General features: G+C 42.4%; 1 protein-coding gene across 3 annotated transcripts in view; it reads right to left on the bottom strand.

The window, feature by feature from the left end:
• The window catches only part of LOC139571125 (glutamate--cysteine ligase catalytic subunit-like), a 44,704-nt gene that overhangs the window by 5,545 nt on the left and 11,403 nt on the right, over window positions 1-27,756 (bottom strand). Inside the window, exons 2-14 of one of the 3 annotated variants that reach the window (XM_071393712.1) lie at window positions 14,415-14,527; window positions 11,387-11,569; window positions 11,170-11,283; window positions 9,084-9,142; window positions 8,766-8,902; window positions 8,481-8,555; window positions 8,188-8,304; window positions 7,767-7,905; window positions 7,426-7,538; window positions 7,197-7,289; window positions 6,882-6,986; window positions 2,891-2,972; window positions 2,687-2,793 (exon numbers count right to left, since the gene is read on the bottom strand). In XM_071393712.1, coding sequence (XP_071249813.1) covers window positions 2,687-2,793; window positions 2,891-2,972; window positions 6,882-6,986; window positions 7,197-7,289; window positions 7,426-7,538; window positions 7,767-7,905; window positions 8,188-8,304; window positions 8,481-8,555; window positions 8,766-8,902; window positions 9,084-9,142; window positions 11,170-11,283; window positions 11,387-11,569; window positions 14,415-14,527 — 1,437 coding nt within the window. Of the gene's footprint in view, window positions 1-2,686; window positions 2,794-2,890; window positions 2,973-6,881; window positions 6,987-7,196; window positions 7,290-7,425; window positions 7,539-7,766; window positions 7,906-8,187; window positions 8,305-8,480; window positions 8,556-8,765; window positions 8,903-9,083; window positions 9,143-11,169; window positions 11,284-11,386; window positions 11,570-14,414; window positions 14,528-27,756 lie in introns of those variants that run through there. The other 2 variants (XM_071393714.1, XM_071393713.1) reach the window with 2 other exon arrangements.

Genomic DNA, 27,756 nt, shown 5'->3' with positions numbered 1-27,756 from the left:
TATTTACACATGTTAAGTTTGCTGAAAATAAACGCAGTTGACAGTGATAGGACATTTCTTTTTTTGCTGAGTTTATATACAGTATGTTTACATTTAAATTGCACCTCGGGAAGATTCTGGGACGGTAAAGAAAAAGTTAGTCTGGAGTCCTGTATGTAGCAAGCTAGCTAGCTAACATTGTCCAGAAAGCTGAAGTCAGAGGAGAGAGAGAAAGTGTTACACAGCAGCGCATAGGTGAGGACAGAGGAGAAATGATTAACTCTATTACGGACTATAAAATTATAATAGCAGTGAATGATTGATTAATAGTAGAATAAAACTTGATGTACTGGACTCATGATGGATCTCTTTCCTATCCATTTTGCTCCAGAGGGATGGATGACGGCGACATCAGGCTGCAGCCACACATGAATAGACATTTTTCAATTAAATAAAAAGCTAAAAAGCAAACGGTTGGCGCTATTGATTTTTATACTCCAGTTGAAAATACTATTGTTTTAGAGCAATGTGACTTGTACTAACACTATATCACATCTTAACCATTCACTATCAATCACTTCTGGTTCAAGAATTTTTTTTTTTTTGTGTGATGAACAAATAACAAAAGGGAGAAATGCAGAAAAAAGGTAAAGCAATTTGACCAGTTGTATTTAGATGGTCATTATGGAGACACCTTTGGATAAATGTGGCAACTCATCTTTTGCTGCGAGAGAAAAAAATTAAAAACTTTTCAGGTTAGCTAGACCTGGCAACCCTGCGTCGGCCTGTAGCTAAATCTAGCAGGCTTGTATCTGCACATGCCTGAACAACATTGCTAGTCGAACACAGAATTATTCATTGAGACATTACTGAAACATCAAACATGGATGAGTCAGTGCCATTTTCATTTGTGCTGAAATCAAAACGAAAGAACAGTTACCTTGCAAATTCAGCATGCTATGGTGTGAAATAGTCTTTTAGAAATGCAATCTATTTTATTACTTTGTCATTGCTGTCTTTGGTGTACTTATCAATGCATGATCACCTTCTTCCAACTAATATCACTCCCGAGGAACAGCTTGTTGCATTGATACCATAGACATATAATCCATAGACGGGTTTTGGAACCTCTAACCACCCTGGCAATTTGACTGTTAAACTCATGGGTACACTAACAATGGCTGCCAGTCTTGACTTGAATGGGAACTGCCATTATGGATTATACACTACATGACCAAAAGTATGTGGCTTTCCATTGTTGGAATATTGCTGTGGGGACTTTCTTCCATTCAGCCACAAGCGCATTAGTGAGGTCGGCACTGATGTTGGGCGATTAGGCCTGCTCGTAGTAGGCGTTCCAATTCATCCCAAAGGTTTTCTATATGGTTGCGGTCAGGGCTCTGTGCAGGCAAGTGAAGTTCATCCACACCGACCTCGACAAACCATTTCTCTATGGACCACGCTTTGTCATGCAGACATGAAAGGGTCTTCCTCAAACTGTTGCCACAAAGTTGGAAGCACAGAATCGTCTAGAATGTCATTGTATGCTGTCGCGTTAAGATTTCCCATCACTGGAACTAAGGGGCCTAGGCTGAACCATGAAAAACAGCCCCAAACCATTATTTCTCCAAACTTTAAAGTTGGCACTATGCATTGGGGCAGGTAGCGTTCTCCTGGCTTCCGCCAAACCCAGATTCTTCCAGATGGTGAAGTGTGATTCATCACTCCAGAGAACACGTTTCCACTGCTCCAGAATCCAATGGCAGTAAACTTTACACCACTCCAGCCAACGCTTGGCATTGTGCACGGTGATCTTAGACTTGTGTGCGACTGCTCAGCCATGGAAACCCATTTCATGAAGATCCCGAAAAACATTTATCGTGCTGACGTTGCTTACAGAGGCAGTTTGGAACTCGGTAGTGAGTGTTGTAACTGAGGACAGATGATTTTTACGCACTTCAGCACTCGGCGGTCCCGTTCTTTGAGCTTGTGTGGCCTACCACTTCACGGCTGAGCCATTTTTGCTCTTAGATGTTTCCACTTCACAATAACAGCACTTAGTTGACTGGGGCAGCTACAGAAATTGTTGGAAATGTGGCATCCTATGATGGTACCACGTTGAAAGTCACTGAGCTCTTCAGTAAGGCCATTCTACTGCCAATGTTTGTCTATGGAGACTGCATGGCTGTGTGCTCAATTTTACACACCTCTCAGCAACGGTGTGGCTGAAATAGCCGAATCCACTTATTTTAAGGTGTGTCACCATACTTTTGTATATATAGTGTATGTCTATGGTTGGTTGGGGCTGTCAATTATACTTTTACAATTTTTTAAATACAATTGCGCAAAAAATTTACAGTTTGGAAAGCAAATGCTATCATTACTAAATGTGTGATAGGTATTTTAACATAAAAAAATATATTAAACTCAAAAAGGGGGATACAATCTCTGCGAGAGGGAGGGTATCTTATTTAATTAGTCTTCAACTCATAGCTCAGACACTTAATTCAGGATAAATGTAGTTATCCCTGAGTTAGCCTGTTCGAAGCAGGTTAGTTCTGAAGGATTTGTTGCCATAGAAATTTACCTGGCTAAAAAGGTGAGCCACTTTCGTGGTACCGGTTATCCAAATTTGAACTCAAACCTGATTTGCAGTAAAGGGCTCAGGAGAAAGATATATTAAATTAGAACTATTATTAATAAGCACCTTTCCATTGATGATTGTGTCAATGCTCATCAGTATGTACTCATTGTCACCCTCACTGTCCAAGCCGTTCTGGGCCACTGAGGAGCTATCGAGGACAGGGTTACAGCCTATGACACAAGAGAAGAGGAAGCATTAAACTGTTTAGGCATTTTGACAAAACACACCCTGACCAGGTTTTTAAACAATGGACTTGTATCATCTCACCTTTATAGATGTCCTTCCGGAAGTAAAACATGCCCTCTTGGACTGCATTTCTTTCCTGGGCCACTTTCATGTTTTCGTCAACCTGTTCAAAGACGAGACAAAACACACTAAAACAAATGGTGGACCTTGTAGCCATAGCAGATAATATTCCACATTTTGGTGACTTTAATAGTCACATGGAAAAGTCCACAGACCCACTCCAAAAGGCTTTCGGCGCCATCATCGACTCAGTGGGTTTTGTACAACATGTCTCTGGACCTACTCACTGCCACAGTCATACTCTGGACCTAGATTTGTGCCATGGAATAAATGGTTGTGGATCTTGGAAATGTTTTTCCTTATAACCCTGGACTATCGGACCACCATTTTATTATGATTGCAATCGCAACAAATAATCTGCTCAGACCCCAACCAAGGAGCATCAAAAGTAATGCTATAAATTCTCAGACAACCCAAAGACTCCTTGATGCCCTTCCAGACTCCCTCTGCCTACCCAAGGATGCCAGAGGACAAAAATCAGTTAACCACCTAACTGAGGAACTCAATTTAACCTTGCGCAATACCCTAGATGCAGTTGCATCCCTAAAAACATTTGTCATAAGAAACTATTTCCCTAGTATACAGAAAATACCCGAGCTCTGAAGCAAGCTTCCAGAAAATTGGAATGGAAATGGCGCCACACCAAACTGGAAGTCTTCCGACTAGCTTGGGAAGATAGTACCGTGCAGTATCGAAGAGCCCTCACTGCTGCACGATCATCCTAATTTTCCAACTTAATTGAGGAAAATAAGAACAATCCGAAATTTATTTTTGATACTGTCGCAAAGCTAACTAAAAAGCAGCATTCCCCAAGAGAGGATGGCTTTCACTTCAGCAGTAATAAATTCATGAACTTCTTTGAGGAAAAGATCATGATCATTAGAAAGCAAATTACAGACTACTCTTTAAATCTGCGTATTCCTCCAAAGCTCAGTTGTCCTGGATCTGCACAACTCTGCCAGGACCTAGGATCAAGAGAGACACTCAAGTGTTTTAGTACTATATCTTTTGACACAATGATGAAAATAATCATGGCCTCTAAACCTTCAAGCTGCATACTGGACCCGATTCCAACTAAACTACTGAAAGACCTGCTTCCTGTGCTTGGCCCTCCTACGTTTGAACATAATAAACGGCTCTCTATCCACCGGATGTGTATCAAACTCACTAAAAGTGGCAGTAATAAAGCCTCTCTTGAAAAAGCCAAACCTCGAAACAGAAAATACAAAAAAGCTAAAATCGGCCTATATCGAATCCTCCATTCCTCTCTAAAATTTTAGAAAGAGCTGTTGGTAAGCAACTCACTGCCTTCCTGAAGCCAAACAATGTTTACGAAATGCTTCAGTCTGGTTTTAGACTCCATCATAGACTGCACTTGTGAAGGTTGTAAATGACCTTTTAATGGCGTCAGACCGAGGCTCTGCATCTGTCCTCCTAGACCTTAGTGCTTCTTTTGATACCATCGATCACCACATTGTTTTGGAGAGATTGGAAACCCAAATTGGTCTACACGGATCAGTTCTGGCCTGGTTTAGATCTTATCTGTCGGAAAGATATCAATTTGTCTTTGTGAATGGTTTGTCCTCTGACAAATCAACTGTACATTTCGGTGTTCTTCAAGGTTCCGTTTTAGGACCACTATTGTTTTCACTATATATTTTACCTCTTGGGGATGTCATTCGAAAACATAATGTTAATTTTCACTGCTATGCGGATGACACACAGCTGTACATTTCAATGAAACATGGTGAAGCCCCAAAATTGCCCTCGCTAGAAGCCTGTGTTTCAGACATAAGGAAGTGGATGGATGCAAACTATACACTTTTAAACTCGGACAAAACAGAGATGCTTGTTCTAGGTCCCAAGAAACAAAGAGATCTTCTGTTGAATCTGACAATTAATCTTGATGGTTGTACAGTCGTCTCAAATAAAATGTGAAGAACCTCGGCGTTACTCTGGACCCTGAGCTCTCTTTTGACGAACATATCAAGACTGTTTCAAGAACAGCTTTTTTCCATCTACGTAACATTGCAAAAATCAGAAACTTTGTCCAAAAATGATGCAGAAAAATTAATCCATGCTTTTGTTACTTCTAGGTTAGACTACTGCAATGCTCTACTTTCCGGCTACCCGGATAAAGCACTAAATAAACTTCAGTTAGTGCTAAATACGGCTGCTAGAATCCTGACTAGAACCACAAAGTTTGATCATATTACTCCAGTGCTAGCCTCCCTACACTGGCTTCCTGTTAAGGCAAGGGCTGATTTCAAGGATTTACTGCTAACCTACAAAGCATTACATGGGCTTGCTCCTACCTATCTTTCCGATATGGTCCTGCCGTACATACCTACACGTACGCTACGGTCATAAGACACAGGCCTCCTAATTGTCCCTAGAATTTCTAAGCAAACAGCTGGAGGCAGGGCTTTCTCCTATAGAGCTCCATTTTTATGGAATGGTCTGCCTACCCATGAGAGACGCAGACTCAGTCTCAACCTTTAAGTCTTTATTGAAGATTCATCTCTTCAGTGGGTCATATGATTGAGTGTAGTCTGGCCCAGGAGTGTGAAGGTGAACGGAAAGACTCTGGAGCAACGAACCGCCCTCGCTGTCTCTGCCTGGCCGGTTCCCCTCTCTCCACTGGGATTCTCTGCCTCTAACCCTATTACAGGGGCTGAGTCACTGGCTTACTGGTGCTCTTCCATGCCGTCCCTAGGAGAGGTGCGTCACTTGAGTGGGTTGAGTCGCTGACGTGGTCTTTCTGTCTGGGTTGGCGCCCCCCCCTTGGATTGTGCCGTGGCGGAGATCTTTGTGGGCTATACTCGCACTTGTCTCAGGATGGTAAGTTGGTGGTTGAAGGTATCCCTCTAGTGGTGTGGGGGCTGTGCTTTTGGAAAAGTGGGTGGGGTTATATCCTGCCTGTTTGGCCCTGTCTGGGGGTATCATCAGATGGGGCCACAGTGTCTCCTGAGCCCTCCTGTCTCAGCATCCAGTATTTATGCTGCAGTAGTTTGTGTGTCGGGGGGCTGGGGTCAGTCTGTTATATCTGGAGTATTTCTCCTGTCTTATCCTGTGTGAATTTAAGTATGCTCTCTCTAATTCTCTTTCTTTCTTTCTCTCGGAGGACCTGAGCCCTAGGACCATGCCTCAGGACTACCTGGCATGATGACTCCTTGCTGTCCCCAGTCCACCTGGCCGTGCTGCTGCTCCAGTGTCAACTGTTCTGCCTGCGGCTATGGAACCCTGACCTGTTCACCGGACGTGCTACCTGTCCCAGACCTGCTGTTTTCAACTCTAGAGACAGCAGTAGTGGCAGAGATACTCTTAAATGATCGGCTATGAAAAGCCAACTGACATTTACTCCTGATTATTATTTGACCATGCTGGTCATTTATGAACATTTGAACATCTTGGCCATGTTCTGTTATAATCTCCACCCGGCACAGCCAGAAGAGGACTGGCCACCCCTCATAGCCTGGTTCCTCTCTAGGTTTCTTCCTAGGTTTTGGCCTTTCTAGGGAGTTTTTCCTAGCCACCGTGCTTCTACACCTGCATTGCTTGCTGTTTGGGGTTTTAGGCTGGGTTTCTGTACAGCACTTTGATATATCAGCTGATGTAAGAAGGTCTATATACAGTGCATTCGGAAAGTATTCAGACCCCTTACATTTTCCCACATGTTAGGTTACAGCCTTATTCTAAAATGTATCAAATAGTTTTCCTCATCAATTTACACACAAAACCCCATTATGACAGTGAAAACAGGTTTAATTTTTTTTGCAAATGTATTAAAAATAAAACAGAAATACCTTATTTACGTAAGTATTCAGACCCTTTGCTATGAGACTCGAAATTGAATGTACTGGGAATTCCACAAAAACAACCAGTCTAACTTAATTGAATTTCATAAAATTCAGCGAATGAAAAGTAACAAGAAGAACAACTGCATTTTCACCTTTGACAAGGGGATGAGAAAGTCCAGTTTATAGGACAAGATAACCCTGGTGAGCAGGACGATGAAAACAACGTAAGCAGAGTTTTCAAAATCGGTAAGTTGCACCTGAAATAAAAGAAAACGTGCACTAAATATTTCTACACTAACATTGTACAAAAATAAGTTAAGACACAGTACATGTAAATCCTGTTGCAAGTATTGTTTGTTCATGTAACACTATTTAGCAGACATATATAAATTGCCACTGAGCATATTTCAGGTAAATATCCTAATTATATTAAATCTTTTGTGTCAGAGTTGAAAGGCTTATGCTACCTCCATGGGGCGGAACTCAACTCGCCATCCGATGTCCGAGTTTGGAGGAGGAGGTTTGAACCTCATTGTCTGCCAGTTGGTTGACTGCAGATTCTACAAGAGAGACGTGACATGGAAAATGCATTTTGATTATATAAACAAAAATTCCTCCTTTTAAAATCTGTCACAAGCATTGGTCTGGTTTTCAACAGTAATGCAGCCACAGTAAGTCAGTGGGTATCATTTTAACCTCAAAGTGATCCGACTCGTTTTCATCATCCAGGTGAATTTTCTCCTCAAAGAGTGACAGCGGATCCCGGATGAAAAGATGGGCTATGTGTTGGGCCAGCAGTTTGTCGATCCCTACAAAACACAGATTCTGATCACTTCTCTATAGAACATTTTATGATTAAAACATTAATACAAATCGAATACATTTCTTTTTAAAAAACATTGTCGTACAGTTTCAATGCTTAAACAATACATCACTTTTTGTATGATTATTTTACTATTCATTTTAAAATAATATTTTTCCCCAGTCACTTATCATTCACCATGTTCTATTACAGATGTCTTTGTTACAGTGTTTACCTGCATCCAGCAACTGTTTGTTGATCTCCTCGTCTATTGTCAGATCTATGTCATTGTACTTATCGCCACAACTGGAGAGGTAGCTGTCGATTGAATCATATCTTGATTTCAAGATTCGAAATTTGTTGCTTTTCAAAGGCTGCAAAGACAACACATTTTCACAGACATTAAAAGACCATGAATATGAGAAGTAGGAAAATCTGACAATTCAACAAACAAATAACTGAAAACCTGCTCTGACAAACGTTACAATTGAACACCAGGAAATCAACAGAGAAACTCATAATGCCTATCTGAGCCTGACACGGTCTGAGCTGGACACTCAACCCCCTGAAGCAACTAGCGACAAGCGAGTGGGCCTTATTTGGCAAGGTCATGTTTCTTTAATTAGGGGCCAGTTTTTCCTGATTGATCTGCTCACCTTCAGCCCTCTCTCTTCCCCAGTCCTGTCATCCACCGAGGCAGAAATAACTCCCCAGCGACAATCAATGTCTGACACATAGCCTCTGTAAAACGGCGAAGCAGCACTGAGGGCCATCTGTAAACAATCAACAGTTAGCTTTCCAGTTTCCACCACACAAAAAGCACTCGAAACAACCAAAGCGTTATTGAATACTGTAATGATTCAAACAAAGACAGCTACGACACCTTGGATTAAAGAAATTACTACTTAATGCAATTTTTTTCTGTACATTTTCTAAGCATATATCTTACCACTATGGGGCAGAATGTTGCTAGTTGGTCATAAAGGTACCTCGCCTCTTCAATGCTGCAAGCTTGGAATGTCACCTGGAAAAACATCATAAAAAGGTTCAAGTTAATTTAAGGACTAATCAACAGGCTTATATAAACATGCCCACAACCTTTAAAAAATATTCTCTAGTCTAGTATATGAACATGTAATTTATGATGTGCGACTGAAAAAAGGAACATGCATCCAAAGACAAACAAATAACGACAGTATACAATGTTACTATTAGTATAATGTGTAGCATATACCTGAAGACAGCAGTTGCCCATTCCGAAGCCCATGGCATCCATGTAGATGTGATCAGGGAGCGCTGCTCTGGCGGCCTCCCCATCATCCTCCGGAAACTTCTCCACAAATGGAGATGGAGTGCACTTGTCTTTAAAGACTAACAAGGAGAAAGAAGCACAGTGGAAAATAGATACCGATAAGCAAGCCGTTTCAAATTTGTATTTATGCAAATATATCCTAAATTTGACCAGTGAAAAAAGAAAATGACAAAATGTATTTGACTGAGTGGTGTAATTTTTAAGTGCAAATGGTGAAGACCTGTTTTTATTTACACTTACTGGGTACGTTGATCACTACCTTCTCTCCTCTTCTGTGACGAATGTTTCTGGTCAGGGTGCTGAAAAAACATTAACAACATTCTGTATTCAAGGGAATTCAAAAGAAGAGCTCAAACTTGACATATCATAGCAGTGAGACAACATACGGCAAATATACAATATATACACAAAAGTATGTGGACACCCCTTCAAATGAGTGGATTTGGCTATTTCAGCCACATGTATAAAATCGAGCACAAAGCCATGCAATCTCCATAGACAAACATCGACAGTAGAATAGCCTTCCTGAATAGCTCAGTGACTTTCAACATGGCACCGTCATAGGATGCCACCTTTCCAACAAGTCAGGTCGTCAGATTTCTGCCTTGCTAGAGCTGCCCTGGTCAAGTGTAAGTGCTGTTATTGTGAAGTGGAAACATCTAGGAGCAACAACATCTCAGCCAGACCTCAGTAATGCTCTTGTGGCTGAATAGAAGCAAGTCCCCGCAGCAATGTTCCAACATCTACTGGAAAGCCTTCCCAGAAGAGTGGAGGTTGCTGTGGCAGCAAAGGGGGAGCAGGTGTCCACATACTTTTGGTCATGTAGTGTATATGTGGAACAAAGGTAGCGCAATGCCTTATACTCAGCTGGCCCCTCCCCAGATTATGTGTTAAACGCTCTACAACAAAGCTTTCTTAGTGTCCAACATGCTTTCTCTGCCCTTAACCTTGTTCTGAACACCTGCAAAACATAGGGTCATGCGGTTTGGTAAGAAGAATGCTCTTCTCCCCACCAGTGTGCTTACTACCTCTGAGGGTTTAGAGCTTGAGGTAGTCACCTCATACAAGTACTTGGGAGTATGGCTAGATGGTACACTGTCCTTCTCTCAGCACACATCAAAGCTGCAGGCTAAGGTTAAATCTAGACTTGGTTTCCTCAATCGTAATCGTTCCTCTTTCAACCCAGCTGCCAAACTAACGTTGATTCAGATGACCATCCTACCCATGCTAGACTACAGAGATGTAATTTATAGCTCGGCATCTAGGGTGCTCTCGAGCAGCTAGATGTTCTTTGCAATTGGGGAATCAGATTTTCCACCAATGCTCCTTATAGGACACATCACTGCACTCTATACTCCTCTGTAAACTGGTCATCTCTGTATACACGTCTCAAGACCCACTGGTTGATGCCTATTTATAAAATCCTCTTAGGCTTCCCTCCCACTTATCTGAGATACCTACTGCATATACATTTAAACTCAGTTTTTCACAATTCCTGACATTTAATCCAAGTAACAATTCCCTGTTTTAGGTCAGTTAGGATCACCACTTTATTTTAAGAATGTGAAATGCCAGAATAATAGTAGAGAATGATTTATTTCAGCTTTTATTTCTTTCATCACATTCCCAGTGGGTCAGACATTTACATACACTAAATTAGTATTTTGTAGCATTGCCTTGATTTTCACTTTTCGCACCAAAGTACATTCCTCTCTAGGAGACAGATCACATCTCCTTCCTGAGCGGTATGACGGCTGCGTGGTCCCATGGTGTTTATACTTGCGTACTATTGTTTGTACAGATGAACGTGGTACCTTCAGGCGTTTGGAAATTTCTCCCAAAGATGAACCAGACTTGTGGAGGTCTACAATTGTTTTTCTGAAGTCTTGGCTGATTTATTTGGATTTTCCCATGATGTCAAGCAAAGAGGCACTGAGTTTGAAGGTTGGCCTTGAAATACATCCACAGGTATACATGGCAGCCAGTCAATTCACTAAAATGATGTCAATTAGCCTATCAGAAGCTTGTAAAACCATGACAATTTTCTGGAATTTTCCAAGCTGTTGAAAGGCACAGTCAACTTAGTGTATGTAAACTTCTGTCCCGCTGGAATTGTGATACAGTGAATTATAAGTGAAATAATCTGTTTGTAAACAATTGTTGGAAAAATTACTTGTGTCATGCACAAATTTGATGTCCTAACCGACATGCCAAAATTATAGTTTGTTTACAAGACATTTGTGGAGTGGTTGAAAAACAAGTTTATGACTCCAACCTAAGTGTATGTAAACTTCCGCCATACATACATATATACATTCAAGCCTACCTGAATCTTGGGTGTCCGTTTATGGCTTCATCTGGGAAAAACAGTGATTTGGACACTCCTTTTTCAACAGGTGTTGGGTTGTACTCTGGCTGTGTGAAGCCTGGACAACCTAACCTAAAACCATTGTTACAAGAATAACAATAATGTTAAGGTACTATAAATGAAATAAACAAAGTTTCAAATGGTTGAGTGAGTGACAGAATAGGTACTAAACTACCTTGGGAATGATGTGATGGTGGCAAGGGTTTCATTCTTATTCAGCACAGATGAGGCCTCTCGCCTCCTCTTTCCCATGTTGTCCTCCACTGTGTTGAACTCTGACATCGTCCCACCGTATGGCTGCCCCGGAGTCCCTTCGATCATGTAGCTGCCATACTCTGGCCTCCAAAGGGTAGGATGGCTCCAAAGAAAAACAAAGCATTATAAAAAAAAAAATGTAAAAGCCAACTTACGTTTTTAGAGGCCAATGAATAATGTTGTCTAACAAAACAAGGTCCTTGATCAGATAGAGTCCATTGTGTTATGCTGATCTTTCACATTAAAGTAAACATGTTTTTTTTTTAAATCTAATGTGAGACACTATCTCAGCAGGGGGGAAAATGCTGTGTTTGTGTTTCAGGGCACGTGCTCTTCAGTATGTGCGACAGAGGCAGTAATGAGGAATGCTACAGCTCTAGCTACAATTCCACACTGACACTGGTATTTCCCCTGGGTTAAGTAGGCTTCACAGATTTAGGACGTCATGGGCTATTAGCAAGAAGACCATTACTGTGGGGCTTGTACAAACACAAGTACATAAAATAGAGATAAAGGCTTTTTAACCTGCAGAAGGAATTTAACAGCCCACGGTGTAGCAGGCAGGGAGACTCAAGTGTATTTGTAAGAGCATAGTTAAAAAAATAAAAATAAAAGTAAAACTCATGCTGAAGTTGCATACTTGTAAAGTAGCCTTTGCATGAGCGAGCCATAAGGGAAGCTCCTTTATTTATTTATTTTTTAAAGTTGCTAAAGAGGCTAATGGAACACTGTCTTATGCAGTGACAAATGTCTTCAGTACCTGCAATGTAAAAAAAGGTTTTACAACCAAATGTCTATTTTTATGTAAATGACATGTTGTAGAAGGGTCAAGATACGTTTTGTGATTTCACTTGTTTGAGAAACCTATCCTAACCAGTGATTCACTTCCTCATCGCGATGTACAAAGCTCTGAAAAAATATGAACAAACACTCCAAAAACACCCAAATACGTCCTTTTAGAAACCAAAATGCCCTCAGTAAAGTAATGCAGGTCTTTAGATGTTGTACACATGAAATTATGTCATTCCAAACTATATCCGCAACATTATTTCAATTTTGTGCGACTCAAGCAGTTTTCCCCTATCCAGCTGTTCCATTTGAGTCGCAACAAAATGTAATATAGCGTTGCTGATAAAGTTCAGAATGACAGTACGGGGAAACAAAATATATATGAAAATACAGTTGAAGTCGGAAGTTTACATACACCTTAGCCAAATACATTTAAAATCAGTTTCACAATTCCTGACATTTAATCCAAGTAAAATTGCCATGTCTTAGGTCTGTTAGCCTCACCACTTTATTTTAAGAATGTGAAATGCCAGAATAATAGTAGAGAGAATGATTTATTTCAGCTATTATTTATTTATTTTGTCCCATTCCTCCTGACAGAACTGGTGTAACTGTCTGGTTTGTAGGCCTCCTTGCACGCACACTCTTTTTCGTTTCTGCCCACAAGATTTCTATGGGATTGAGGTCAGGGCCTTGTGATGGCCACTCCAATACCTTGACTTTGTTGTCCTTATGCCATTTTGCCACAACTTTGGAAGTATGCTTGGGATCATTGTCCATTTGGAAGACCCATTTGCGACCAAGCATTAACTTCCTGACTGATGTCTTGAGATGTGGCTTCAATACATCCACATATGTTTCCTCCCTCATGATGCCATCTATTTTGTGAAGTCCACCAGTCCCTCCTGCAGCAAAGCACCCTCACAATATGATGCTGCCACCCCCGTGCTTCACGGTTGGGATGGTGTTCTTCGGCTTGCAAGCTTCCCCCCTTTATCCTCCAAACATAACAATGGTCATTGTGGCCAAACAGTTCTATTTTTGTTTCATCAGACCAGAGGACATTTCTCCAAAAAGTACGATCTTTGTCCCCATGTGCAGTTACAAACCGTAGTCTGGCTTTTTTATGGCGGTTTTGGAGCAGTGGTTTCTTCCTTGCTGAGCGGCCTTTCAGGTTATGTTGATAAAGGACTCGTTTTACTGTGGATATAGATACTTGTGTACCTGTTTCCTCCAGCATCTTCACAAGGTCCTTTGCTGTTGTTCTGGGATTGATTTTCACTTTTTGCACCACAGTACGAACATCTCTAGGAGATGGAAAGCGTCTCCTTCCTGAGCGGTATGACGGCTGCGTGGTCCCATGGTGTTTGTACTTGCGTACTATTGTTTGTACAGATGAATGTGGTACCTTCAGGCGTTTGGAAATTGCTCCCAAGGATGAACCAGACTACAATTGTTTTTCTGAGGTCTTGGCTGATTTATTTTGATTTTCCCATGATGTCAAGAAAAGAGGCACTGAGTTTGAAGGTAGGCCTTAAAATACATCCACAGGTACACCTCCAATTGACTCAAATGATGTCAATTAGCCTATCAGAAGCTTCTAAAGCCATGACATCATTTTCTGGAATTTTCCAAACTGTTTAAAGGCACAGTCAACTTAGTGTATGTAAACTTCTGACCCACTGGAATTGTGATATAGTGAATTATAAGTGAAATAATTTGTCTGTAAACAATTGTTGGAAAAATTACTTGTCATGCACAAAGTAGATGTCCTAACCGACTTGCCAAAACTGTAGCTTGTTAACAAGAAATTAGTGGAGTGGTTGAAAAACGAGTTAATGACTCAAACCTAAGTGTATGTAAACTTCAGACTTCAACTGTATATGCAATCACTACTGTAAGTCGCTCTGGATAAGAGCATCTAATAAATTACTAAAGGTTTGAGCCCCCATACTGCACAACGAGGATGAGGAAGTGAATCGCTGGTTGGGGCAAGTTTCTCAAAAATAAGTTAGAACGCAAAAACTGTCTGTACCCTTTAATAACATGGCATTTACATAAAAAAAGCGATATGAGTGTAAATAAGAAAGATTCTACTTTAACATAAGGTATATACATGGCAGCCCGTCAATTTCTAAACAGATTTAAAGCTGACTTACTTGGGGTTTGTCTTTTCACCTTTGTCTTGAAGGGTTTCCAAAACCTCCCCACCATTGAGAACAAGACGAACCTTTTCATTTTTCTCATCCATTTCAATCAACATGTATTCCACCTAAAAAGGGGAGAAAAAAAAAACATTTTACATAACCAGTTTATATTTGAAGCCTGAAAAACTGTGTGCAAATGCAATGCATATCATGGTGAAATCCATTAGGCCTACAGCACATGTTGACCACTGACAGAACCCATTGGCTAAAAACTGATTGAAAGTAGAATCAAAGCTCATGTTGATTAGTGTTAACCTGTTGGGGATGAGGGCGCTGTTGTGGCTATTTATGCTAATCGTGTAATTTTTTGAAACGGCTTCCCACAAAGTTCTTGATCGTACAATATGCATATTATTATTATTATTGGATAGAAAACAGTCTATAGTTTCTATAGGAGTTGAAATTTTGTCTCTAAGTGGAACAGAGCCCATTCTACAGCAATTTCCCTGACATGGAGTCAGATTCCAGAAATTTTGGCCACTGGTCTGGAGTCAGTTAAAAGGCCACTGTTATTGCTATGACTATACGGACACTGCTTACGTCTTCCCCTGGATGTCTTTACGTGATGACGATTTGAATCGTGTCGATTGCGCGTTCACAGGCACTATAAATTAAAAAACCCTGAGGCTAATCAGTCTTTCCTTGCTGCGTAACGCGCGTGCTGGACACCGACCCGCTCCTGTTCCAAGCGTTAGTTTAGCCTGTTATATTTCTCCGGTCATCTTTTCACTCGTTATAGGAGTTAAAAACATCATAAGGTAGTTAATTTAAAGCGTTTTATAGCAATTTATATCCGTTTAGTGCGATTTTGGGACATTTATTTTTGCAACGATGTGAAAAGTTGGGCACGCTTTTCAGTTCATCCCGAACGCAGTTGACATTTCCACATGGCAAGAGGACAGCTTTCCACCAAAAGACGATTTCTCCCAAGAAAGGATCCTTTGCCCAAGATACTGATGGAAGAACAGCTCAAGGTAGGACATTTTTATTATGATAAATCGTGTTTCTGTCGAAACATTTTAGTGGCTTCGGACGCCATGTTTTTTGACGTAGCATCGCTTGGCGCAAGCTGTATTGAAAAGTAAGGATAATTTAAAAAATGTAATTCCGCGATTGTATTAAGAATTAAATTGTCTATCAATCCCTGTCCACCCTATATTTTTTAGTCACGTTTATGAGTATTTATGTATAAGAGTAGATCACTGTCTAAGTGGCGCACAGACTTTTTCTGACCAGCTGAGCTACATTCCACATTGTCTAACCATGATTTTGGTGGCTAAATATAAACATTTTCGATCAAACTCTATATGGATTGTGTAATATGATGTTACAGGAGTGTCATCTGAAGAATTCTGAGAAGGTTAGTGAAAAAATTAATATATTTTGGCGATGTTTACTTTTATCGCTCACTTTGGCTAGAATCAATGCTGGGCTGCTATGTGCTATGTGCTATGCTAATATAACGATTTATTGTGTTTTCGCTGTAAGACACTTAGAAAATCTGAAATATTGTCTGTATTCACAGGATCTGTGTCTTTCGATTCGTGTATGCTGTGTATTTTTACGAAATGTTTGATGATTAGTAAGTAGGTAAACACGTTGCTCTAAGTAGTTTGTCTATTCCATTTGTGACGGTGGGTGCAATTGTAACCGATGCCATCTACCTGAAATATGCACTTTTTTCTAACAAAACCTATCCCATACCATAAATATGTTATCAGACTGTCATCTGATTAGTTTTTTTCTTGGTTAGGGGCTATAAATATCTTAGTTTAGCCGAATTGGTGATAGCTACTGGTGTTGGTGGACAAATAAAAGATGGTGGATTATGCTAATGTGTTTTTAGGTGCTAATGTGTACATCTTTACATATTGTGTCTTCCCTGTAAAACATTTAAAAAATCGGACATGTTGACTGGATTCACAAGATCTGCGTCTTTCATTAGCTGTATTGGACTTTAATGTGTGAAAGTTAAATATTTAAAAAAAATATTTTTTTTGAATTTCGCGGCACTGGTTTTTCAGTGGGGGTGGGGGGGGAGTGCCGCTAGCGCCACTCTCATCCTAGACAGGTTAACATAATGTAGCCTGACGCTGCATTCATAACGAAGTGGGAAGGTGGGAATGACCAGTTGTGACGTGAATAAATCCTAGAATCGTTCCACCTCAAAAAACACAAGAGGACACCCACCATATCAGATAGATAGAAAAGATTTCATAACTATCTAATCAGTGTAGGCTGCAAGTAGACTACAGAGATTTGGCTAAATGAATTGAGCTGTGAGTTGGAGAGGTTGATCTTTAGTCTCTCTTTCGTCACGTGTCCTGTCCTGTCTGTGTGTGTGGCTGCGGTTTTACCTCCGTTCTGAAAATGTGTGAAGCCTACTCTCGTCAGTGTTAACTGAAGGAGATGGGAGCGGGAGATGCACATGACCAAAAATATATGGACACCTGTTCGTTGAACAAAATAATGGGCATTAATATGGAGTTGGTCCCCCTTTGCTCCTATAACTGCCTCCACTCTTCTGGGAAGGCTTTCCATTGTTGGAACATTGCTGAGGGGACTTGCTTGCATTCAGCCACAAGAGCATTAGTGAGTAGGGCACTGATGTTGGGCGATTAGGCCTGGCTCTCAGTCGGCGTTCCAATTCATCCCAAAGGTGTTCGATGGGGGTTGAGCTCAGGGATCTGTGCCGGCCAGTCAAGTTCTTTCACACCTATCTCGACAAATCATTTCTGTACGAACGTCGCTTTGCGCACGGGGCCATTGTCCTACTGAAACAGGAAAGGGCCTTCCAAACTGTTTCCGCAAAGATGGAAGCACAGAATCGTCAGTGCTAAGGGCCTAGCCCGAACCATTAAAAACAGCTCCCAACCATTATTCCTACTCCAAACATTACAGTTGGCACTATGCATTGGTTCTCCTGGCATCCGGTAGGGTTCTCCTGGCATCCGCCAAACCCAGATTTGTCCGTAGGACTGCCAGATGGTGAAGTGTGATTTATCACTCCAGAGAACTCGTTTCCACTGCTCCAGAGTCCAATGGCGGCGAGCTTTACACCATTCCAGCCGACGCTTGGCATTGCGCATGGTGATCTTAGGTTTGTGTGCGGCTGATCAGCCATGGAAACCCATTTCATGAAGCTCCCAACGAACAGTTATTGTGCTGCCGTTGCTTCCAGAGGCAGTTTGGAACTCGGTAGTAAGTGTTGTAACCGAGGACAGATGATTTTTACGCACTATGTGCTTCAGCGGTCCTGTTCTGTGAGCTTGTGTGGCATAACACTTCGCGGCTGAGCTGTTATTGCTCGTAGACATTTCTAATTCACAATAACAGCACTTACAGTTGACCAGGGCAGCTCCAGCAGGGCAGAAATTTGATGAACTGACTTGTTGGAAAGGTAGCATCCTATGACCGTGCCACATTGAAAGTCACTGAGCTTTTCAGTAAGGCCATTCTACTGCCAATGTTTGTCTATGGAGATTGCATGGTGGTGTGCTCGATTTTATACAGTTGTCAGAGCAACGGGTGAGCCTGTAATAGCCGAATCCACTAATTTGAAGAGGTGTCCACATACCTTTGTATATAAATTAAATCAAATTTTATTGGTCACATACACATGGTTAGCAGATGTTAATGCGAGTGTAGTGAAATGCTTGTGCTTCTAGTTCCGACAGTGCAGTAATATCTAACAAGTTAACAATTCATCAACAACTACCTAATACACACAAATCTAAAGGGAGGAAAAAGGATATGTACATATACATATAAGGATGAGTGGCATAGGCATGGTGCAATAGATGGTATAAGGTACAGTATATACATACAGTTGAAGTCGGAAGTTTACATACACCTTAATCAAATACATTAACTCAGTTTCACAATTCCTGACATTTAATCCAAGAAAAAATTCAATGTCTTAGGTCAGTTAGGATCACCACTATTTTAAGAATGTGTAATGTCAGAATAATAGTAGAGAGAATTATTTATTTCAGCTTTTATTTCTTTCATCACATTCCCATTGGGTCAGAAGTTTACATACACTCAATTAGAATTTGGTAGCATTGCCTTTAAATTGTTTAACTTGGGTCAAACATTTCGGGTAGCCTTCCACAAGTTTCCCGCAATAAGTTGGATGAATTCTTCCCCATTCCTCCTGACAGAGCTGGTGTAACGGAGTCAGGTTTGTAGGCCTCCTTGCTCTCACACGCTTTTTCAATTCTGCCCACAAATGTTCCATAGGATGGAGGTCAGGGCCTTGTGATGACCACTCCATTACCTTGACTTTGTTGTCCTTAAGCCATTTTGCCACAACTTTGGAAGTATGTTTGGGGGCATTTTATAAAAGTGGCCAGTGATATGAGTCTGTTAGCAGCCTCTCCGAGTTAGTGATTGCTGTTTAACAGTCTGATGGCCTTGAGATAGCTGTTGTTCAGTCTCTCGGTTCCAGCTTTGATGGACCTGTACTGACCTCGCCTTCTGGACGGTAGCGGGGTGAACAGGCAGTTGCTTGGGTGATTGTTGTCCTTGATGATCTTTTTGGCCTTCCTGTGACATCAGCTGCTGTAGGTGTCTTGGAGGGCAAGTAGTTTTCTCACATTGATGCGTCACCCTCTGGAGAGCCTTGTGGTTGAGGGTGGTGCAGTTGTCATACCAGGCGGTGATACAGCCCGACAGGATGCTATCGATTGTGCATCTGTAAAAGTTTGTGAGGGTTTTAGGTGACAAGCCAAATTTCTTCAGCCTCCTGAGATTGAAGAGGCGCTGTTGCGCCTTCACCACACTGTCTGTGTGGGTGGATCATTTCAGTTTGTCTGTGATGTGTACGCAGAGGACCTTAAAACATCCCACTTTCTCCACTACTGTCCCTTTGATGTGGATGGGGGGGGGGGGGGGGGGGTGCTGTTTCCTGAAGTCCATGATCATCTCCTTTGTTTTGTTGACATTGAGAGGTTGTTTTCCTGACACCACACTTCGAGTGCCCTCACCTCCTCCCTGTAGGCTGTCTTCGTCATTGTTGGTAATCAAGCCCACTACTGTTGTGTCTGCAAACTTGATGATTGAGTTGGAGGCGTGCATGGCCACGCAGTCATGGGTGAACATGGAGTACAGGAGGGGGCTGAGCACACACCCTTGTGGGGCCCCAGTGTTGAGGGTCAGCGAAGTGGAGATGTTGATTCCTACCTTCACCACCTAGGGGTGGCCCATCATAAAGTCCAGGACCGAATTGCACAGGGCGGATTGAGAGCCAGGGACTCCAGCTTAATGATGGGCTTGGAGGGTACTATGGTGTTGAATGCTGAGCTGTAGTCAATGAACAGCATTCTTACATAGGTATTCCTCTTGTCCAGATGGGATAGTGCAGTGTGACGGCGATTGCATCGTCTGTGTACCTGTTGGGGCGGTATGCAAACTGAAGAGGGTCTAGGGTGGCATGATCCTTGACTAGTCTTTCAAAGCACTTCATGATGACAGAAGTGAGTGCTACAGGGCGGTAGTCATTTAGTTCAGTTATCGTTGCGTTCTTGGGTACAGGAACAATGGTGGCCATCTTGAAACATGTCGGGACAGCAGACTGGGATAGGGAGCGATTGAATATGTCCGTAAACACACCAGCCAGCTGGTCTGCACATGCTCTGAGGACGCGGCAAGGGATGCTGTCTGGGCCAGCAGACTTGCGAGGGTTAACACGTTTAAATGTCTTACTCACATCGGCCACGGAGGAGAGGGGGGGGGGGGGGGGGCTCAGTCCTTGTTAGCGGGCCGCGATGGTGGCACAGTATTATCCTCAAAGCGGGCAAAGGTGTTTAGTTTGTCTGGAAGCGAGATGTTGGTGTCTAACGTAGCTGGTTCTCTTTTTGTAGTCAGTGATTTCCTGTAGACCCTGCCACACACGTCTCATATCTGAGCAGTTGAATTCCAACTCCACTTTGTCTCTATAGCAACATTGCTTAAGGGAATAACTACACTGTTTATATTAATTCGGCCATATTCCCAGTCCTCTTTCCATGGTTAAATGCTCTTTCTGTTTTGCGCGAATGCCACCACCCATCCACGGTTTCTGGTTAGGGTAGGTTTTAATAGTCAGTGGGTACAACATCAATGCACTTCCTTATAAACTCACTCACCAAGTCAGCGTATAGATCGATGTTATTCTCTGAGGCTGCTCGGAACATTTCCCAGTCCGCGTGGTCAAAACGATCTTGAAGCGTGGATTCCGATTGGTCAGACCAGCGTTGAATTGTTCTAGTCACGGGTACATCCTGTTTGAGTTTCTGCGTAAGACGGTAGGCGCAAGATGGAGTCTTGGTCGGATTTGCCGAAGGGAGGGTCTTGTATGCATCGTGGAAGTTAGAGTAGCAGTGATCGAGTGTATTGCCCGCGTGAGTGCTGCAATCAATATGCTGATAGAATTTAGGTAGCCTTGTTCAAATTTGCTTTTTTATAATCCCCAGCTACAATAAATGCAGCCTCAGGATATATGGTTTCCAGTTTGCATAGTGTCCAGTGAAGTTCCTTGAGGGCCGTCGTGGTGTCTGCTTGAGGGGGAATATACACAGCTGAGACGATATCTGACGAGAATTCCCTTGGGAGATAATACGGCTGGCATTTGATTGCAAGGAATTCTACGTTGGGTGAGCAGAAGGACTTGAGTTCCTTTATGTTGTGATTACACCATGAGTCGTTAATCATGAATTATACACCCCCGCCCTTCCTCTTCCCAGAGAGGTGTTTATCTCTGTCGGCGCGACGCATGAAGAAGTCCGGTGGCTGAACCGACTCCGACAACATATTCCGAGACAGCCATGTGTCCTTGAAACAGAGAATGTTACAATTTCCAATGTCTCTCTGGAAAGCAACACATGCTATAATTTAATCTACCTTGTTGTCAAGAGACTGGACCATGGCGAGTAGTATACTCGGAAGCGGTGGGCGGTGTGTACGCCTACGGAGTCTGACCAGGAGGCCACTCCGTCTGCCTCTTCTGCGGCGACGTTGTTTTGGGTCGGCTTCTGGGAATAGATCAACGGTCCTGGGTGGTGGTCCAAACAAAGGATCCATTCTGGAAAGTCGTATTCCTGGTCGTAATGTTGGAAGTTGCCGTTGCTCTGATATCCAATAGTACTTCCCGTCCGTATGTAATAACACTTGTGATTTTCTGGCCTAACAATGTAAGAAATAATACTTAAACACACTAAATACTGCATAGTTTCCTAAGGACTCAAAGCGAGGCGACCATCTATCTGCGCCATATTGCTAATGATCCATGTATATTGTATAGCTGTCTAATAAAATGTTTCTACAAGCACCGAATGCTGGCCAGGCACCAAGAAAGCGCCACCACCACTATCAAACCTTGAACCAGCTGCTAAAAAGGCAGCATACAAGTAGAAAAGGACGCACAAATTCATTCTGACCTGGAAAGAGGATTTCCATGGGTTCGACATGACACGAAGGGAGATGTCATGTACTGCTCGAAGTACAGCATTTCCTCAGTTTTGCAGACACGTACAGCGCATTTGGAAAGTACTCAGACCCCTTGACTTTTGACATTGTTACGTTACAGCCTTATTCTAAAATTTATTCATTTCCCCCCCTCATCAATCTGCACACAATACACCATAATGACGAAGCAAAAACATTCTTTAGAAATGTTTGCAAATGTATATATAAAAAAACTGAAATATGACATTTACATAACTATTCAGACCTTTTACTCAGTATTTTGTTCAAGCACATTTGGAAGCGATTACAGCCTCTAGTCTTCTTGGGTATGATGGTAAAAGCTTGACACACCTGTATTTGGGGACTTTCTGCCATTCTTCTCTGCAGAATCTCTCAAGATCTGTCAGGTTGGATAGGGAGCGTCGCTGCACAGCTTTGTCACGTCTCTCCAGAGTTGTTCGATCGGGTTCAAGTCGGGGCTCTGGCTAGGCCACTCAAGGACATCGAGACTTGTCCCGAAGCAACTCCTGCATTGTCTTGGCTGTGTGCTTGGGGTTGTTGTCCTGTTGGAAGGTTGAACCTTACCCCAGTCTGCTGTCCTGAGAGCTCTGGAGCAGGTTTTCGTCAAGGATCTCTCTGTACTTAGCGCCATTCATATTTCCCTTGATCCTGACTAGTCTCCCTGTTGCTGAAAAACATCCCCACAGCATGATGCTGCCACCACCATGCTTCACCGTGGGGATGGTGGCAGTTTTTGTGCCGCGACACAATCCTGTCTCGGAGCTCTACGGACAATTCCTTCGACCTCATGGCTTGGATTTTGCTCTGACATGCACTGTCAACAGTGGAACGTTATATACAGTCGTGGCCAAAAGTTGAGAATGACACAAATATTAATTTCCACGAAGTTTGCTGCTTCAGTGTCTTTAGATATTTTTGTCAGATGTTACTATATAATACTGAAGTATAATTACAAGCATTTTATAAGTGCTTTTATTGACAATTACATGAAGTTGATGCAAAGAGTCAATATTTGCAGTTGACCCTTCTTCAAGACCTCTGCAATCCACCCTGGCATGCTGTCAATTAACTTCTGGGCCACATCCTGACTGATGGCAGCCCATTCTTGCATAATCAATGCTTGGAGTTTGTCAGAATGTGGGTTGTTTGTCCACAAGTTCTCAATGGGATTAAGGTCTGGGGAGTTTCCTGGCCATGGACCCAAAATATAGATGTATTGTTCCCCGAGCCACTTAGTTATCACTTTTGCCTTATGGCAAGTTGCTCCATCATGCTGGAAAAGGTATTGTTCTTCACCAAACAGTTCCTGGTTGGTTGGGAGAAGTTGCTCTCGGAGGATGTGTTGGTACCATTCTTTATTCATGGCTGTGTTCTTAGGCAGAATTGTGAGTGAGCCCACTCCCTTGGCTGAGAAGCAACCCCACACATGAATGGTCTCAGGATGCTTTACTGTTGGCATGACACAGAACCTTGTCTTCTCCGGACAAGCTTTTTTCCCCCAGATGCCCCAAACAATCGGAAAGAGGACTCATCAGAGATAATGACTTTACCCCAGTCCTCAGCAGTCCAATCCCTGTACCTTTTGCAGAATATCAGTCTGTCCCTGATGTTTTTCCTGGAGAGAAGTGGCTTCTTTGCTGCCCTTCTTGACACCAGGCCATCCTCCAAAAGTCTTCACCTCACGGTGTGTGCAGATTCACTCACACTTGCCTGCTGCCATTCCTGAGCAAGCTCTGTACTGGTGGTGCCCCGATCCCGCAGCTGAATCAACTTTAGGAGACGGTCCTGGCGCTTGCTGGACTTTCTTGGGCGCCCTGAAGCCTTCTTCACAACAATTGAACCGCTCTCCTTGAAGTTCTTGATCCGATAAAATGGTTCATTTAGCTGCAATCTTACTGGCAGCAATATCCTTGCCTGTGAAGCCTTTTATGTGCAAAGCAATGATGACGGCACGTGTTTCCTTGCAGGTAACCATGGTTGACAGAGGAAGAACAATGATTCCAAGCACCACCATCCTTTTGAAGCTTCCAGTCTGTTATTCGAACTCAATCAGCACGACCGAGTGATCTCCAGCCTTGTCCTCGTCAACACTCACACCTGTGTTAACGAGAGAATCACTGACATGATGTGAGCTGGTCATTTTGGGGCAGGGCTGAAATGCAGAGGAAATGTTTTCTAGGATTCAGTTCATTTGCAAGGCAAAGAGGGACTTTGCAATTAATTGCAATTCATCTGATCACTCTTCATAACATTCTGGAGTATATGCAAATTGCCATCATACAAACTGAGGCAGCAGACTTTGTGAAAATGTATAATTGTGTCATTCTCAAAACTTTTGGCCACGACTGTAGACAGGTGTGTGCCTTTCCAAATCATTTCAAATCAATTGAATTTAACCACAGGTGGACTCCAATCAAGTTGTAGAAACATCTAGGGTGAGCAATGGAAACAGGATGCAGCTGACCTCAATTTCAAGTCATAGCAAAGGGTCTGAGTACTTACGTAAAATAGGTATTTCTTAGAGTCTGGTTGCCTTTTACAAGGAGCTCTTGCCTATGGCAAGGATTACATCAGATGAAGTTATGTCAGAGTACTCCCCGTACAAGAGCTTTGCCCAGGGCCGATCAGCTGTCCCAATGGACATTTTCCTCAATGTCCTGCAGTCAGGTGTGTACTAGGATAACGTTACCAATTTTATAAATGTGAGCTGTATATTTTGTTCAAGGTACACGGCACAATTGAACGAAACAAATTTGTTCAAGGCACATTATACATAATTGAATGAAGCATAAAGGATTTGTTCATGCTAAGAAACAATTAAGCATAAACAAACATTGGTTTTCTTTACTTTTATTTCAAAGGAAAGGAGCACAAGATTCAGGTGTCTGTCTCCACTGATGGAGGTTTACTTGGAGGACTGATCACACACACACACGTCTATCTCTGTGTCTGCATGCTAAGATGATATACAGGAGAATTATCCTAATTTAAAGCAGTAAGTATGAATAAACCATGTAACATTCTTAGTAAGTCCTATAAGTACTGTACATGCATAAAACAAGCTGGATCAAACAAACTAAAACTATAGGTTTCATGCTTGTAAATAAATTAGTGTTCAAAAACCATATGAATAGATTATTTATAAAAAAAACTATGTTTTGTTGTTGCCTTTAACTGCCAAAAATGCTTTATCAAGGTCCTTTCCTTAGTAGGAAGGTCAGCATTTGGGAGAAGTCATGAATGACAGACGCGTTTCCCACTAGTAATTACCAGTTGGAGGGGTGTTCAAGTGGATTTTTCCCAGTCGTACGTGGCAAATACCACCTTTCCACTTGGTTATTAATGCAGGGTGAGCCTATAACAGTACAATTGTGACTGTGACAAACAAGCCTGCTAGAAAGACAACTACCCACATGTTTAGAAATTTGTAGAGCTACATTTTTTTGCCATTGCTCAATATCACAAGTACACTGCAAACCTGTACATAGCCCATCTATAATTTAGCCCAAACAACTACCTCTTTCCCTACTGTATTTATTTATTTTTCTCCTTTGCACCCAATTATTTCTCTTGCTACTTTGCACATTCTTCCACTGCAAATCAACCATTCCAGTGTTTTACTTGCTATATTGTATTTACTTCGCCACCATGGCCTTTTTTTTTGTTGCCTTCACCTCCCTTATCTCACCTCACTTGCTCACATTGTATATAGACTTATTTTTCTACTGTATTATTGACTGTATGGTTGTTTTACTCCATGTGTAACTCTGTGTTGTTGTATGTGTCGAACTGCTTTGCTTTATCTTGGCCAGGTCGCAATTGTAAATGAGAACGTGTTCTCAACTTGCCTACCTGGTTAAATAAAGGTGATAGCTGAATTTATTTATTTTCTTTCAGCTCTCAATGTGTATAAGATGCACAATCAAGCCTAGAAACTATCACAGCTCAAATTCAACCGACATGATTTTCATGTTATTAATATCAGTTTACGTTTTTTATATTACTGAACCTCAAGCCCACAGAGGCTTTCAACATCAATAAAAGCCAAGGGCATAAAATTAACACAAATCAAAGTTTATTTGTCACGTGCGCCAAATACAACAGGTGTAGACCTTACAGTGAAATGCTTACTTACAGGCTCTAACCAATAGTGCGGAGAAAAAAAAGTGTGTGTGTGTGTGTGTAGGTAAGTAAAGAAATAAAACAACAGTAAAAAGACATTTGAAAATAAGAGTAGCAAGGCAATATACAGAATCCGGTTAGTCAGGCTTATTGAGGTAGTATGTACATGTGGGTATGGTTAAAGTGACTATGCATATATGATGAACAGAGCGTAGCAATAGCGTAAAAAGAGGGGTAGGCGGGTGGTGGGACAATGCAGATAGCCCGGTTAGCCAATGTGCGGGAGCACTGGTTGGTCGGGCCAATTGAGGTAGTATGTACATGAATGTATAGTTAGTGACTATGCATATAAGATAAACAGAGAGTAGCAGCAGCGTAAAAGAGGGGTTGGGAGGGGCACACAATGCAAATAGTCTGGGTAACCATTTGGTTACCTGTTCAGGAGTCTTATGGCTTGGGGGTAAAAACTGTTGAGAAGCCTTTTTGTCCTAGACTTGGCACTCTGGTACCGCTTGCCATGTGGTAGTAGAGAGTACAGTCTATGACTGGGGTGGCTGGGGTCTTCGACAATTTTCAGGGCCTTCCTCTGACACCGCCTGGTGTAGAGGTCCTGGATGGCAGGCAGCGTTGCCCCAGTGATGTACTGGGCCGTACGCACTACCCTCTATAGTGCCTTGCAGTCGGAGGCTGAGCAACTGCCGTACCAGGCAGTGATGCAACCAGTCAGGATGCTCTCAATTTTGCAGCTGTAGAACCTTTTGAGGATCTCAGGACCCATGCCAATTTTTTTTTCATTTCCTGAGGGGGAATAGGCTTTGTCGTGCCCTCTTCACAACTGTCTTGGTGTGTTTGGACCATTCTAGTTTGTTGTTGATGTTCAAATTCCTTGGTGTCCACCTGTCAACCTGCTCCACTACAGCCCCGTCGATGAGAACTGGGACGTGCTCGGTGCTCCTTTTCCTGTATTCCACAATCATCTCCTTAGTCTTGGTTACGTTGAGGGATAGGTTGTTATTCTGGCACCACCCGGCCAGGTCTCTGGCCTCCTCCCTATAGGCTGTCTCGTCATTGTCGGTGATCAGGCCCTACCACTGTTGTGTCGTCAGCAAACTTAATGACGGTGTTGGAGTCGTGCCTGGCCATGCAGTCGTGGGTGAACAGGGGGTACAGGAGGGGACTCGGCACGCACCCCTGGGGAGCTCTAGTGTTGAGGATCAACGTGGCAGATGTGTTGCTACCTACCCTCACCACCTGGGGACGGCCCGTCAGGAAGTCCAGGATCCAGTTGCAGAGGGAGGTGTTTAGTCCCAGGTTCCTTAGCTTAGTGATGAGCTTTGAGGGTACTATGGTGTTGAACGCTGCGCTGTAGTCAATGAATAGCATTCTCACATAGGTGTTCTTTTTGTCCAGGTGGGAAAGGACAGTGTGGAGTGCAATAGAGATTGCATCATCTGTTTGGGCGGTATGCAAATTGGAGTGGGTCTAGGGTTTCTGTGATAATAGTGTTGATGTGAGCCATCACCAGGCTTTCAAAGCACTTCATGGCTACGGACGTGAGTGCCACGGGTCTGTAGTCATTTAGGCAGGTTGCCTTTGTGCTCTTGGGCACAGGGACTATGGTGGTCTGCTTGAAGCATTTTGGTATTACAGACTCAATAAGGGACATGTTGAAAATGTCAGTGAAGACACCTGCCAGTTGGTCAGC

The sequence above is a fragment of the Salvelinus alpinus genome, chromosome 3, assembly GCF_045679555.1.
Source record: "Salvelinus alpinus chromosome 3, SLU_Salpinus.1, whole genome shotgun sequence".
NCBI classification, from domain to species: Eukaryota; Metazoa; Chordata; class Actinopteri; order Salmoniformes; family Salmonidae; genus Salvelinus; species Salvelinus alpinus.
Note: the sequence above shows the minus strand (reverse complement) of the source record. Positions and strands in the feature narration are given on the sequence as shown.